We start from the raw sequence: 14,710 nt of genomic DNA on the forward strand, positions 1-14,710 counted from the left end.
TCGTATGGTGCTGTTCTACCTGAGAAGCAGGTGGTCCTTGTTTGTGTATTTTGCAAATGCACAATGTTCCTATATGTGCCTATGTTCAATGTTCAAGCAGGTTCACCAAGTGCGAGCTCAATGATCCTTTGATGTATACCGACATTCCTCCGACACCCTCTTCAATATTGTATTATTATCTTTCCTATACTACGAATAAATGAATGAAAAGCCCCAGTCGGCCCAATACATTTCGCACATGGACTTCAAATTGCAGGAATCATAAAATACAGCGCAGAGCGTGGGAATCTTTCTGAGCTAGAAATCGATAACTTCGGTTGTTCTAACGTAGAATACAAACATAGACAGGTCAACATCCCAGTGGGACGCCTCCGTGGTGCGCTCACAGTGTTTATCGATTTGTATAATAGACCGGCCTCTGACTGTTGCTCCAATCTCCTTCATTCTCTCATTCAGAGCACTTCAGATGTCGTCTTCTCCCGTTACATCCTTTCATTTACTTAAACTCCCAACTCTTGTTCTCTCTGAAGTTCTAGATCACTTGAAAACAATGGATATGTAAGCTAATACCATACTCCTTATTTATTTCAAATCAATTTTTTTCAGATTCATACTTCGCGCAACATCTCGAAAAACTAAATGTGCTGTGAAACAATCTTTAGGGCACGCGAATAAGCGCCAGAGTGAGGATCGACGCTTCTTTGTATTGAATATTCATGCACGCCGAGATTACTTTGAAATAATCTTCCAGACGTTAACTGCGGACATTAATTTATATAAGGGTGGTGATGTTAATCGAGTAGTGGAAATAATTTCAGATTTTCTAGAGAACCAAGAAGATGTAAAAAGAGTATGCATAAACCTTTATATAAATGATATTTACAAAGAGGTGGATACTAAGAGATTAGTTGCACTTATTGTAAGAAAAAAAATATCTATTAATAATTTGACGTTTGACGGAAAAAAAAAATCAAATAAATTGTTTCGGGGTCTGTTCAAAAGTAAAGCGGCAGATTTGAAAGTGAGAACGGTGCATGATATTCAATTGAATGATATTAACTTGATGGTCCATTGCTGGCATGTGGCATTGGCTGGGATTAATTTGAACAGTGATCACTTAAACGTACTCCTCAAGAAATGGAAGGAAAACAGCAGTCTGGAATACTTTTGTGCAAGAGAAATGGAATCGCCTCTTGAAAAAACTATCATTCTTGAAGGGACAAACTCTAGACAACGGTCAGTTTCTTTTGTTTTTTTTTGTTTCTCATAAAACTGGGTTTTACAGATCTGAGGATAATCGGTTTTATAGATTTAAGAATTGCGAATTTCTCACAACATGCAACAATGGAAAAGAATCTCACTTAACAATTTATGAGCATTGCTTCTTCCTCTCCGTTCCATTTCGAAACAACATTTTGATTGCTGATAATTTATAAAACAATCTACGTGTACCCACATAAAGCTTTGATTTGTTGCTGAAAGTGTTTTTAAAAGCAATTACCGTACAAAACTCTGCAAAAATTTTGAAAAAGCGAGACCTCATAAGAAAACCCACATTGCAAGCGAGAATACGCTGTCGAAGCTGACAAATATCATCCTGGTCTTCAGAATCTGTATTAATGAATGAAAATTTCAGGATTATGAACCACAGGTGTGCTTATTTGCCAAGCTAGCAAAATTTAGAAACCCCTAGTATAAATAAAGAAGAACCACTCAAACGAAACTTGAACATAATTATTGCATGTCCTAAATGTAAAATTAAAAGGAAATGATTCAAAATCAAGAGTTAACTGACTGCTGAGCTGCGATGCGTTTTAGTGGAGCTGGTCCAATTTTTCAAAACCATTTTCTTTCCTCTTTATGACCCAAAATTCCGAAACCAGTTGACCGATCAAAAAATGTTCAACTAACAATTCAATTTCGTAAGTTCCTATTTTGTTCGAAAATCCAAATAAAAAGTATAATTTTTCAGCATGATGACATATATGTTCAGCATGACGACATATATATATATATATATATATAACTGCCCTCGAAGAAGGAGTTCAAACTCCCTATTCGATTTTACGCGGGTCTCCTGATCATTCGTGGAGTTCAATAATTTGTACACGAATTAGATGTATTCATTTGAGCTGAAAAACAAGTTTCAAATAATGGACCGGAAAATAATAAAAAATGACAAAAAATACAGAAAATGGGCGGTGTGGAATGGGAATTTAGATTAAAGAGTTTTTGAACTTCCTTTTCCATCAAGGAATTTCTTCTCAGTCTCTTGAAGCTCGGGGACATCAAGCAATGGGACAGAGGAATCAATTGATGATTTAATAACTACGATTTCAGGAGCAGAAGATGAAACACTCCCATTTTCAGTATCATTCGAAGAAGTTGGACTATCATCGGAATTATCGAGCAGCCTTTTTTGATAGATAACCTTATCGTTTCTGGCCTCACGCAGCTTTTTCTGAAATTCTTTTTGAAATTAAAACTTTTCCATTTTGGCATCTAATGTTATCCTTACCTCATAACAATACGAATAAATGCAAAATGAGCAGCACAACGAAACCACCAATACACTGAATCCAATCAGCGCAACAATTGTGCTAATCTCGTATTCTTTCTCGTACGATGGAAGCACAACTGAAGAGAAGGATCTTCGAATTTTCTCCGCATTTTGAAAAGAATCAGTCGTGAAGCTGTATGTGATCGATAAGTTGCTTCGATGGTTAGAAAATACTCCATTTTGGTTATAGTTTGTGAACTGGATTCCTTGCGGGAGATCTGGGCTACTTACAATGAGCTGATCGGAGCAGTCCATCATGATTCCTAAAAAGCGCAAATTTCATTGAAGAAAAAACTTTATAAAATATCCTAGTGTACACTTGAAAATTTGCCGTAGTTCCTGTATTTTTCTCGTTCCAAATTTTGTCATTTCTTTTGGAATATATTTACCATATTTTTTCAATTAGTATTGCACCCGACTACTTAACTTTGAAACGTTATATCTCGGTTTATTTTAAAGATATCGATATATTATTAACTACAAAATTATAGAAAAAGAACAAACAAATATTTTGTTAGTTGGCAATTTTTGAATAGAACAAACAATAACTGAGATATAAGCTGTCAAAGTTGAACATTGGGGTGCGGTACTAATAGAGGAAATACAGTATATGCTTGAAGTGTAGTAACATTTTTTAAAATTACCTCACTAAATTCAAAAGGACCTAAAAATCTTGCGGATCCTAATTTCATTTGAACGTTTTTGAAATAATCTTATTTTATTTATTAAAGGAAAATTTTATCACTTTCAAAAATCTCTTTAGGATTTTGGCATATTTGGATTATTTTGAGCATGTTTCTTTTTTTAAAAAATATTTTTTCTCTAGCAGAGCAGACTTGAATCATTTTCAGACTGTTTTGGTAAAGCATTAGAATGACATTTAATAAAGAAATAAATATGAAAACCCAGCCACCAATTACATTTTATAAATTTATTTACAAAAATTTGAACTTGCGCGTTAAATTTGATGTATTTTTTGATTACATAGTTTAGCTTTTTTTTGTAATCTATATAAAACTTACCCTCAAAAGCGTTCTCATCTTCCTCGTGGATCTTCTTGAGAACAATCGTGATGCACGAATTCTCACAAGGAATTGAGTGAATTGTTCCCGAAACACAATCCGTTCCCTTCCACTCATCGACGAATCCCATTGACTGTCCTGCAGAGGAATTCTGCATGACTCGGCGGTGGGTGAGCTGTAATTTTAGATTATTCTAATATCAGCTCCCTCCTCAACTCACAAAGTTCCCAGCAACACATTGAGCACAAACCCGGCTCCATTGCTCCGAATGAACCAAGCCCAAAAGGATGACAAGGCACAATAGCTTTGTCAAAAGCATAGCCTCCTGGAATTTATATTAAACAAAGCAGTAAAAAAAAGGGGTATCGAAACATTTTTCTTATATAGTTTAATATGAAAAGAATTTAATAAGAATCGTTGAGCAATGCGTTATTAGAATTTGAAATAAGAGGAGAAAGAAAGGACAAGCGAAAACAGATTTGAACTGTTTAGAGAAAAGAAAACATTGGAGGACAGAAATATGAAGAAGAAGAAGGAGAGGAGGTATGACCGGAGGAGGAGACATGTGAACTTGTGCACATGCTGCAATGATAAAAGGAGAGCGGCTGTTGGGTGTTGAAACGAAAATGGGTCCTTGAAAATGATAGTATCCATTTAGTCACTTATGGAAGTAAGACCAGGTACCATCAAAAAATTTGAAAGCAAAGTATATTGCCGAAATTAAAATCATGATTATTTTTTCGAAGTATAAAATATTGATTTTAAATTCGATGAATTTTATGACTCATGATTCCAATTTTTAGACTCCAATTCAATTTTGCTACAGATTCCTGCCTGAATTTATATATTCTACATACTGCCAATTTTTAGTTAGACACATAAGTAGGCATGTAGGCAACCATTTCAGGAGGCATGAGGTAGGCATGAGATAGGTGCATAGGCGGGATATTTACAAAAAAAGAACCTCAATCCTACTTGAAACATCTGAACTGAAAGCAACATGATAGAGACTAGACTTTCGCAGAAGCTGATGGCTGGAATACCATGACGCTCTGTGCAAAGATTTTTCAGTTTTATTTCCCGTGACTTTCAATGTTAAGTCAGACATGAAGAAAGTTTGCAGAAATATAATTTTAAAACACTGCATCTCAAGAAATACAAAGATTTGCCAACAACGTTGTGACCGGGAGAAGCGACTGACAATGAAATGAAACGATTGACTCCTGAGCGGAAATAGGCGGAGAAGGAGAATCATATGAGTCATCAAAAATTGAATTCTGGAATAAAACAACCAATTGTCAAAGTAGAGAAAAGGGGTACAGGTAGTTACCATAGGCAGGTAGGTATGGTATGCATGTAGGTATGATTCGCAGGTAGGTATGGTAGGATGGTAGGTATGGTAGGCATGTAGGTGTGATAGGCAGGTAGGTATGATTTACATGTAGGAATGGTATTCAGGTAGGTAGGCAGGTCGACACTCAGAAATTCGTACCTGCATCATGCCTACCTGCTCACCGTATATTTTCTTTTTTCAAGGTATATTAACACTTTCTCATTTTCACTAATTTGTTGAAAATGTTTTAAAATATTTCAACAGGCGTAGGTAAGTCAGGCGTAGGTATTGTGCTTATTGAAATCCAAATAGATTAGAAATTTTAACGTATCATTCTCGTTCCCACTCTCCAGAGAACACAATCTGTAGAATAAAAATAACAAAATCAGTGAAGGTCAGTCACCTAGTATGACGGAATGTTTGTTTTACACCAAACTCCCAACCAATGTCAGATGCCCGTTGGCCGTTTTGAAAATGGGAAAATGTTATTGTTTCGCCACCTAAAAAAAATCACATTACAACTAACATAAATAATGAAACATCAAAAAAGAAAGCTCCAGTTTATTGATGCCACAAAAGAGAACAAAACATTGGGGAGGAATTCGTGAACGCGGAAAAATGAAAAAATAGGAGATCTTTGGAAGCTTATTGATAGGACGATCATTTTATTTACATAAAAGCTTCTGTAAAATAGGCTAAATTGTAGATCTAAGTCTAATAACTCACAGATCTACGAATTTACATGGTCAAAACAAAATTCATTCAAAACTTAACATCACTGGAAAATCATAGAAAGCCCTTCTTTTTTATTTTATAAAACTGTTTAGCATTATCAAATTTACCGGAAAATACCAAATAATGTATGCTAGCTTGACCGGAAGTTTATTTCAATAAAAATCAGAAATTAACCAAAAGCTCTTTTTTTTTCATAAATTCAAAAGTACTACAAAATCATATGGAGTCATTCTTTTTTATTTCATAAAACTATTCAGCATAGTCAAAAATACCAGAAAATGACAAACAGAGTATAATAGCTTGTACGGAAATATTTTTTCAAAAATTGATAAAAATATATAAAAGCTGATTTTTTTCAAAATATCAAAAGTATGGGAAAATCATATGGAGTCGTTCTTTTTTATTCCATAAAACTGTTCTGCATAGTCAAATTTACCAGAAAGTACCAAGTAATGTATGCTAGCTTGACCGGAAGTTTATTTTCAAAAAATCAGAATTTAACCAAAAACTCTTTTTTCCAAAAATTCAAAAGTACGACAAAATCATATGGAGTGTTTTTTTTATTTCATAAAACTATTGAGCATGATCAAATTTACCAGAAAATACCAAGTAATGTATGCTAGCTTGACCGGAATGTTATTTTAAAAAATTCAGAATTATATTCGCGAATATGATCATTTCAAAAAAAACCCAAAAATGTTTTTTTTTTCAAAATGCTACCGAAATTTAGCTTATTTTGGAGTACAAAGGATTGATGGACAATCACGAGTCAATTTTTGATGGATCTTTACGGAGATATATTTAATTCCAAATTGGTTTGCACCCAACGGCAACATAAATTACTTCAAAAACATTATTAGAACAGGGACGTACATATTTACTGGAGAAGTTATTCCATTGAAGACTGACAGTAATTATCTTCCATTTATCTTCCCATTTGAATCATCTGGAGTCCATAGTTTCCTTCAAGTATTTTATTTTTGTAATCATTAGCCGTTTTCTGGCAAACCGGACTAAATCACCACGCCAGATTTTGAAAAATTCCTAGAGTACAGTTTTTTAAAAAGAAACATATATAATTTCCCTTTTCCAAACAGATTCAACAAAACGTAACTAAGTAGTCTTGTTCCCCCCATCAAGAAATTACGAACAGATGGCTGGTGCGTCCTCCCCTTCTTCAATTGGGTTTCTCTCGCAGCCTGCGTCTACTTGCTCCTGAGCACTCTCTCCACGGACCCCCATGTGCTTTTGTTCCGTACTTCACAATTGTTGATAAGTTCATTGGATTGTTTTGACTTGGTTTTTGAATTGTTTTAAACTTCTTTAAATTTTTCCAATTTTTCCAATTTATTTAAATGCTTTATTTTGTTACTTTAATTTGAATATTAATTCAAACGTATAAATAATATTTTTTTTTTTTTGAAAACACCCACAGAATCTAACCTTAAAATCTTAAAAACCAACCTTATCAAATATACCATCTGTCGTAAAGGACACCTACACAGGTGATGGGTAGCATCAAGTTTAAAAGTATCTAGCTCACTGGATATCAATTATATTAAAAGTTTGTAAACTATCAAATTGTTAAAAAACTAATTTGCAAAATTTCTGTAGTTGACTACTTTTCAGTACCTTGAACCAAGACTCACTTAGATCTGTTTTAACCTGTGTTGTTCTGATAGCAGTCAGGAACAATTAGTTCACCTTTAAGGTCATTTATCTTTTGAGGCATCAAACCTATCAAAAATTTGCCAACTAACAAAATAATTGAATTATATTTTTCTATATTTTATCAATAAAAATTATTTTGATAGCTCGCACCACTAATTTGTTATGGCGATTTTAAGCAAGACACTTTTATTTTGAATTTGTCTATCTTCTCTGTAATCAAGTTTTTGCAACAAAATTTTTTTTCAAATTTTTTTTGTAGGTTTTCCCTATTTTTAAACATGCTTCCCAACATATACAATGCGGAATCCGACAGACTTGGACCAGGCCTCTCACACAGTAATTCTCGTTCTCCGAATTTCAATAAAACCTCAATATACTCAAATCCAACGATGCTCGGCGAGTTTTATCAAAATTTGAACTTAATGCGATGGTAATTTTCTTTTCTTTTTTCCATAGTTCTCTGAAAATTCTAGAATTTTTTATTTTCAGCCAACAAGAACTGTGTGACGTGGTTCTCGAGGCGTACCCAATTCAAGGAACATCGTCGGAAGATGGGATGTCCGATGACGTTCATCAGCATATTCACGCTCATCGGGTTATTTTGTCAGCTTCTAGTTCTTATTTTAGGTGGGTTTGCGTTCGGTCTCGACACGACAATTTTTTGTTGAATTGCGAAAAGGTGTGCGCCTTTGAAGATTACTGTAGTTTTAAGCTGTGGATTATTTTGTTAAAAAACAATTAATTTTCAGAAACTTTACAGCTACCGTATGCCACAAGTATTTTTTCGAATTTGCGAAATACTTTTGGTTACGGTAGCTGCAAAATTTCAGTCATCTGGAGACCGGGAATTTCGAATCTACAAATTTTTCGGATCTGCCGCGTATTCATTCATTATTCTTCTGTAAAAACTAACGATTAAAGTACTGAAAAACGATTTTTTAGAAAATTTTCTCGCGACGAGACCCCGCTGAAATAACCCATGCCTCCTTTTTTCCAGAGCAATGTTCACAGGAGGTCTACGAGAGTCCACACAACGAATAATTCCGATAAAAGAAGTGGACGTGGAAGTTTTGTCCCAACTAATCGACTACATGTACACTGGCCGAATGCGAATCGACGAGCAGAATGTTCAGACAATTCTGGCCACTGCAAGCCTGTTACAGCTCACGTGTGTTCGCGACGCGTGTGCAAGATTTATGCTCGAGTTACTAGACATGACGAATTGCGTCGGAATGGCTGAATTCGCAAGGGCTCACGCTTGCCATCAGCTGGCGCATGCTGCTCAGCTGTACACGAGACAGCATTTTGTGTGAGAATTTTTTTCAACAAAAAAAAAACGGAAAAATCTATGCGAAAATGCCTGAAAAATGATAGAAAATAAATATTCCATGCGTGCCAGAAAACATTTTCGTGTATACAAAAGAGTCATGCGCCGTTAACTTTTGACTACTGTATTTTTTTTCATCATAAAAATACCGTATGAAAAACTTAAAGGCGCGTGCGTAAATAAGCCTGCAAAATAAAATTAAAAATTTCTTTTTTTTTTTCCAGAGAAATAATCGACAACGAGGAGCTCCTGAGCCTTGACAAAGACGCGTTTTGTGAGTTGATACAGGATGACAGAATTACAGTACCCAGTGAGAAGCCTGTAATGCAAGCAGTCTTGAATTGGGTGGCTCATGAAGAGCCCAGTCGACGGCCTTTTTTGGCAGAGTGCGTAGATTTTACTACAAAAATATGGTCTCGACACGACAGTTTTTGTTGAAAAGAAATCGGTGTGCGCTTTTGGAGAGTACTGTAGTTTTAAACTTTGACGAAAAACTATGAAAGTTCGAAACTACAGTACCCCTTAAAAGCGCAGACTTTTTCGCATTTGACAAAAATTTGTCGTGGCGAGACCTTGAAACAAAAATCAAATGAATAAAAACTTTCAGACTAATGTCAAATGTTCGCCTGCCATTGCTGGGTGATGATTATCTTTTCGAAAAATGGAGAAATGACGAGATGATCAAAAGTGATGCGGCTTGTCTAAACGTGATCATCGAAGGAATGCATCAGCTGAAAATCACGAAGCAAGACATTTCCAGCACGGAGCCCCACTATCCGATTCAGGAGCTCAACCGAAAATGGTTCGTCGCCCGTGAACCCATGCCAGAATCCCAGCACATAATGATCGTCGGTGGGCAGGCTCCAAAAGCGATCACCAACGTCGATTTGTTCGATCCTGATAGCCAACTCTGGAGCTCGTGTGCATCCCTTCCACAGAGAAGGTGCCGAAGTGGAGTGAGCATGTGCAATGGTTACGTGTACACCACTGGCGGGTTCAATGGAGCACAGCGGGTGAGATCCGTGGATTTCTATGATCCACGAACCGATACATGGCGTTCCGCGAATCAGATGAGTGCTCGCCGATCCACTCACGGGATAACCACGTGTCAACAGGTGTTGTATGCAGTTGGGGGATTCGATGGAACTACCGGGCTTGCGAGTGCAGAATATTTCGATCCACACACAGGAAATTGGTTTCCACTTCCATCAATGAGCACGAGAAGATCAAGTGTTGGAGTGGCAGCGTTCGAAGAGGATATCTATGCGATTGGGGGATTCGATGGTGTCTCAAAGCAATGCCTGAATACGGTTTGTTTTACTTCATGAGAAACACTGGTGGGAAATGGGGAGTAAAAGAAAAACCGAAGAAATAAAATAAAAAACAAACAAATATATAAAGCAATACCGAAGAGGATAACAATCAGGGAACACAAAAATTAACTGGAATTCAATGCATTAGAAGACGTGGGCGCGTGGGGGGAACCAATAAATACTATAATTATAAAATTATCAACGAACAAGAAGTTTATGCCCATTCCTCAGACTTTTCCGTGTCGGCGACATACTCGTCAGCAAATCTTCTGAACTTTGAGATAAGCTTGTCGAGTGCGACCTCTCCTCGAACTGCGTTGTCCCTGGTGCGCACATTTACTGTTCCGTTCTCTTTTTCTTTGGCTCCAATGACGAGAATGAAGTTGAACTGGGCAAGCTGGGCCTTTCGGACCTAAAATTTTAATATTGAAATATCTTAAGAATGGAGTTAAATGTACCTGCTTATTCATCGTGTCACCACAATTCTCCTCATACTCAATCTCAAATCCGGCCTCGAAGATCTGCTTTTTGACGTCATTTGCATAGTCTCTGACTGACTCGTGAACAGTGATGATTTTACATTGCCTTGGTGAGAGCCAGAATGGCCATTTTCCTCCATAACTTTCAGTGAGAATAGCTGTCATCCGCTCAACTGATCCAAGAACAGCACGATGAATCATGACTGGTCTCTGCTTTTCTCCCTTCTCGCTGAAAAATTGAAAATTAAATTTTTTTAGATTTTAGAGTTTTTTTCTCACTCGAAATAGGAAAGATCAAATTGATTCGGAAGTTGGAAGTCAAGCTGAATTGTGGCGCACTGGAAGTTTCTCTTGAGAGCATCTTGAATGGTGATATCGATTTTCGGTCCGTAGAATGCTCCATCTCCCGGGTTCAACACCCATTTTCTGCCTGAAGCGTTGAGCGCATTGGTGAGATCTGCTTCGGCCTTGTCCCATGTTTCGATGTTTCCAAGGAATCCTTCTGGTCGTGTCGAGAGGTTAAGCTTGAAGGTGAAGCCGAACACTTTCTCGTAGGCGTACTCGAGGAAGTCGAGGCATTGCTGAAATTTTGTTGGTTTTTTTTTCATTAAAAAGGCAATTTTTCCCTGATTCCGAACATCTAGGTTTGTGAAAATTTTTAAATATGCCTTTCATTTGACGCCATTTGTCGATTTACGTGATTTTTTTTTTCGTGACAATTTATTATATTTAACTAACTGAAAACCGGAAAATTTTGCTGGATTTTTATGTTAATTTAAAAGAAAAAAACCGACGAAAATGAAGAAACATTGAACAACTGATATCGGAATTTTAAAAAATTCTCGTAAATCGACTTTGGGACATTTTTAAAACAATAATTTTTCACTCGGAATCAGAAGCAGAAATACCTTGATCTCCTCGGAAATTTGATCTTGACGACAGAAAATGTGAGCATCATCTTGTTGGAAGCGACGAACACGTGTAAGTCCAGTCAAAGCACCAGACATTTCATTTCTGTGCAAAACTCCAAAATCAGCGAATCGGAATGGAAGCTCATTGTAGGTGTGTGGCATGTGTCCGAACATGAGACAATGCCCCGGGCAGTTCATCGGCTTCAAACCGAACTCTTCCTTCTCCACCTCGATCTTGAACATATCCTCCGAATAATGCTGCCAATGACCGGAAGTCTCCCAGAGCTTTTTGTTGTACATATTTGGAGTGATAACCTCGGTGAAACCGCGTCGTCTGTACTGCTTTCGGATGAAATCGACGAGCTTATTGTAGATATGTGCTCCTTTCGGATACCAGAACGCCGATCCCGGAGAAAGTTGATGAAAGAAGAAGAGATCATGTTCTTTTCCGAGTTTACGATGATCTCGCTTCGCGGCTTCTTCTTGAAGTTTCTGCCACTCTTTAAGTTGCTTTGAATCGGGGAACGAGATTCCATAAAGTCTCTGCAAGGACTCAGCGTCGGCTTTTCCCTCCCAGTAAGACGATGAATTCTTGGTGATTGCCATGGCCTTGACTTTTCCGGTGTGACGGACGTGGGGGCCACGGCACAAGTCAATGAGGGGTCCACATCGATAGACGGTGGTTTTTGGAGTGTGAATCTTTTCCGTGATAATTCTGACTTTGAACTCATTGTACTTGAACATTTCCAGCAGATCCTCTTTTGTCATTTCAAGACGCTCGAACTTTTGCTTATCTTTTACTGCGGCCTTTACGATTTGATCGATCTTCGGGAAATCATCAGGGCAGATTGTGCGGTTCTCATGCCACATATCATAGTAGAAACCTTCTTGGATTGGTGGTCCGTAGCAAAGATGACCTCCACAATAACGCTCCATAGCCTCTCCGAGAACGTGAGCAGAAGAGTGCCAGAAAACCTGAAATTAAATTGATAATTATTTCCATAAAAAACTAAACAAAAAACTCACTTGCTTAGCCTCATCATCATCAAACTTCAAGAGCTCCAACTTTGCATTTCCTTCAAATGGACGATCCAAATCCCACACAGCTCCGTTGACTTTTGCGATGACGGCGGCCTCGGCGAGTCCCTTGGAGATTCTCTCGGCGATTTCGAATGGAGTAGTACGCCATGTCTTTCCCTCGTGGATCTTTCCGTCGGGAAGAGTGATCTGAATTGGCTCAGACTCTTTGGCAGCAATTTCAGCGTCGTATTCCGCCTTCAACTTGTCCCAAAGTTTGATTCTCTCCTCAATGAACGCCGGCCATGGCGCCATATCGGTTGGGGCCTTCGACATTTTCTGAAATTAAAAAAATTAAATTAGTGAATAACTCAATTCTTAAAGTTTATACGGAAAAGTACGTACGTGGCCGTTCACAAAATGATATTTATCAGAAGCCTCGGAAGAAAGCGAGCGATAAAACGGTTTGAAGATTTGTGTCGGTTTTTGAATGTGAACAAATATCCGGAAACAGTTCAATCGCATCTAACGATTCCCATAAGAAGCTGCGCGTACCTTAAATACAATAAGTAAATTTTTATTTCGAAATACTATTAAAGCATGACGGAAAGTGATGCAATGCTTCGACGTGGCGTTCAATACTACTGAGCAAAATAGCGAAATTTACGGGAGAGGCAGAGTGCACAGAGGAGAGGAAAAAGTAAAAAAGAGGAAAAATTCGATTTTACTGGATTAACATTGACTTTAAAGGTAGTAATACCGACATTTTAAAAAGAAAACTCGAATTATAGCCTAAAAAAATTAAAATTTTCATCGAAAAAACTAGAAATTCCCTGCAAAATACTTATGAAAAGCATGGAAATAGGGAAAAGTCTGCAGAAATTGAGATTTAGCGGCGCACGAGAAACGCGTCAGCCCCTTGGTGCGTTTTGTGGTGAGCTGACGCACTTGCTGAATTATAGTGGTAAATAAATTCCAAACTATATTCTTCGGTTTAATAGTAGAAAAATACGTCGATAAATGAAACACCGCACTTTTTAGGTAGAAATTTTCGATCGAAGAGCTCACAAATGGCGTCCAGGGCCTGCAATGCTGAATGTCAGATCAGGAGCTGGCGTCACTGTGTACGATAAGAAAATTATAGCAGTAGGAGGACATAAAGGGGCAGAAATTCACCGATCAGCAGAGGTAGGAATGGGAAAAATTATATTTTACTCCAAAAAAGTCGATAATTTAGATATTAATCGGAGAGGAATGGATTGAGCTCGCCAATATGGCAATTCCGAGAAGAAATACCGCAGCTACAGCTTTGAACGGTAGAATTAATAATTTTAAATCATATTTTTAAATAGTAATAGCATTTTTGCAGGTCTTCTCTATGCTGTGGGTGGCGACGACGGCTCGAGCAATCTGTCAACAATAGAATGTATTCAGCTGAGTGACAGGTCAGACGCGCAGTGGAAAATCGTCGATGTAAGCATAATATTACAAAGAAAAAGTAGTAAAATTTGACGGGAAAAGTGATTTTTGACCAAAGAAAATAGATTTTCTTTCAAAAATCCCGCATTGAAAACTGGTCTCCGCGAGACCCAGCTAGAAAGTAATATGCGCCTTTAAATAGGTACTGTAGTTAATTTTCAATTTTTAAAAATTGGGTTTTCACAATTTTAATTTTCTTTGACAATTTTTGTTTTGATAAAACATAATATTACAAGAAAATACATTAAATACTGACCGAAAAATACTACTTACTGAGTGAGAAAAATTCAATTCTATTTAAAAATTTCCACTATGAAAGCTGGTCGCTGTGAGACCCACCTGAAACAGTGTTAGGCGCCTTTAAATAAAATACTGTAGTTAAAATCTCATTTTGAGACCCGAAGAACTCGGGGGATGTCCAACTGGGGGGATTACCAACTCGGGGGATTGGCCCCGCCCACAGAACCGTGGCTTGCAATACGCCCATTTCTGCAACTGCCGCACGGTTTTAAAACTGTATTTTTCTCAATAGAGCGAGAATTAACAAGAAAAAATGATTTTAAAACCGTGCGGCAGTTGCAGAAATGGGCGTATTGCAAGCCACGGTTCTGTGGGCGGGGCCAATCCCCCGAGTTGGTAATCCCCCCAGTTGGACATCCCCCGAGTTCTTCGGGTCTCCTCATTTTAAAACATGTTTTGTTATTTAATTTCCGTTTTTTTTTTCAGGCTCCAATGTCGCAGGGACGCTCCTACGCCGGAATCGCATTGATTCCAAAAGAATTTTAGTAATTTTCAGTTTACATGTATTTTCTTGCCATTCAAAAATAAAATAAAATTAATTTCTTTATCCTTTGTTTGTTTTT

The 14,710-nt window shown here is 37.4% G+C and overlaps 4 protein-coding genes across 6 annotated transcripts; 2 read left to right on the top strand and 2 right to left on the bottom strand.

Moving 5' to 3' along the window:
* The first annotated feature begins 403 nt into the window (after positions 1-403).
* On the top strand, positions 404-1,511 carry C47D12.4 (F-box domain-containing protein). The gene is made up of 3 exons (NM_064093.5): positions 404-558; positions 607-1,236; positions 1,286-1,511. The coding sequence occupies exons 1-3, from the start codon at positions 467-469 to the stop codon at positions 1,434-1,436; spliced, it is 873 nt and encodes a 290-aa protein (NP_496494.2). The 5' UTR covers positions 404-466; the 3' UTR covers positions 1,437-1,511.
* Positions 1,512-2,108: 597 nt separating this feature from the next.
* Positions 2,109-3,907, bottom strand: C47D12.5 (CUB domain-containing protein). The gene is made up of 4 exons (NM_064094.4): positions 3,803-3,907; positions 3,583-3,757; positions 2,519-2,823; positions 2,109-2,461 (listed from the first exon to the last, which is right to left on the bottom strand). Exons 1-4 carry the CDS (start codon positions 3,899-3,901, stop codon positions 2,222-2,224), a joined length of 819 nt encoding a protein of 272 aa, NP_496495.2. The 5' UTR covers positions 3,902-3,907; the 3' UTR covers positions 2,109-2,221.
* Positions 3,908-7,572: 3,665 nt separating this feature from the next.
* On the top strand, positions 7,573-14,689 carry kel-1 (BTB domain-containing protein; the record flags this gene model as incomplete). 2 transcript variants are annotated; one of them, NM_001267381.2, is made up of 9 exons in its annotated part: positions 7,573-7,751; positions 7,811-7,948; positions 8,319-8,630; positions 8,873-9,034; positions 9,256-9,958; positions 13,410-13,556; positions 13,606-13,684; positions 13,738-13,841; positions 14,574-14,689. In NM_001267381.2, the coding sequence occupies 9 exons, from the start codon at positions 7,600-7,602 to the stop codon at positions 14,631-14,633; spliced, it is 1,857 nt and encodes a 618-aa protein (NP_001254310.1). The 2 variants fall into 2 exon arrangements, with proteins under 2 accessions (NP_001254310.1, NP_001254311.1); NM_001267382.3 differs by lacking the exons at positions 7,573-7,751; positions 7,811-7,948; positions 8,319-8,630; positions 8,873-9,034; positions 9,256-9,958 and having other exon boundaries at positions 13,458-13,556; positions 14,574-14,633.
* On the bottom strand, positions 9,955-12,923 carry tars-1. 2 transcript variants are annotated; one of them, NM_001026862.7, is made up of 6 exons: positions 12,774-12,923; positions 12,378-12,707; positions 11,349-12,326; positions 10,720-11,021; positions 10,420-10,669; positions 9,955-10,373 (listed from the first exon to the last, which is right to left on the bottom strand). In NM_001026862.7, the coding sequence occupies exons 1-6, from the start codon at positions 12,891-12,893 to the stop codon at positions 10,176-10,178; spliced, it is 2,178 nt and encodes a 725-aa protein (NP_001022033.1). In that variant the 5' UTR covers positions 12,894-12,923; the 3' UTR covers positions 9,955-10,175. The 2 variants fall into 2 exon arrangements, with proteins under 2 accessions (NP_001022033.1, NP_001379393.1); NM_001393202.1 differs by lacking the exon at positions 12,774-12,923.
* Positions 14,690-14,710: the final 21 nt, after the last annotated feature.

This window comes from Caenorhabditis elegans, chromosome II, assembly GCF_000002985.6.
Source record: "Caenorhabditis elegans chromosome II".
NCBI classification, from domain to species: domain Eukaryota; kingdom Metazoa; phylum Nematoda; class Chromadorea; order Rhabditida; family Rhabditidae; genus Caenorhabditis; species Caenorhabditis elegans.

Coding starts and splice junctions, on each gene's coding strand:
- C47D12.4 (NM_064093.5), top strand. CDS start 467: ATGTCGTCTTCTCCCGTTACATCCTTTCATTTACTTAAACTCCCAACT. Junction 559..606: donor CACTTGAAAACAATGGATAT/GTAAGCTAATAC, acceptor AATTTTTTTCAG/ATTCATACTTCGCGCAACAT. Junction 1,237..1,285: donor GGGACAAACTCTAGACAACG/GTCAGTTTCTTT, acceptor TGGGTTTTACAG/ATCTGAGGATAATCGGTTTT.
- C47D12.5 (NM_064094.4), bottom strand. CDS start 3,901: ATGCTTTTGACAAAGCTATTGTGCCTTGTCATCCTTTTGGGCTTGGTT. Junction 3,758..3,802: donor AATGTGTTGCTGGGAACTTT/GTGAGTTGAGGA, acceptor CTAAAATTACAG/CTCACCCACCGCCGAGTCAT. Junction 2,462..2,518: donor TTTATTCGTATTGTTATGAG/GTAAGGATAACA, acceptor AAAGAATTTCAG/AAAAAGCTGCGTGAGGCCAG.
- tars-1 (NM_001026862.7), bottom strand. CDS start 12,893: ATGCGATTGAACTGTTTCCGGATATTTGTTCACATTCAAAAACCGACA. Junction 11,022..11,348: donor AAATTTCCGAGGAGATCAAG/GTATTTCTGCTT, acceptor ACAAAATTTCAG/CAATGCCTCGACTTCCTCGA. Junction 10,670..10,719: donor TTTGATCTTTCCTATTTCGA/GTGAGAAAAAAA, acceptor TCAATTTTTCAG/CGAGAAGGGAGAAAAGCAGA.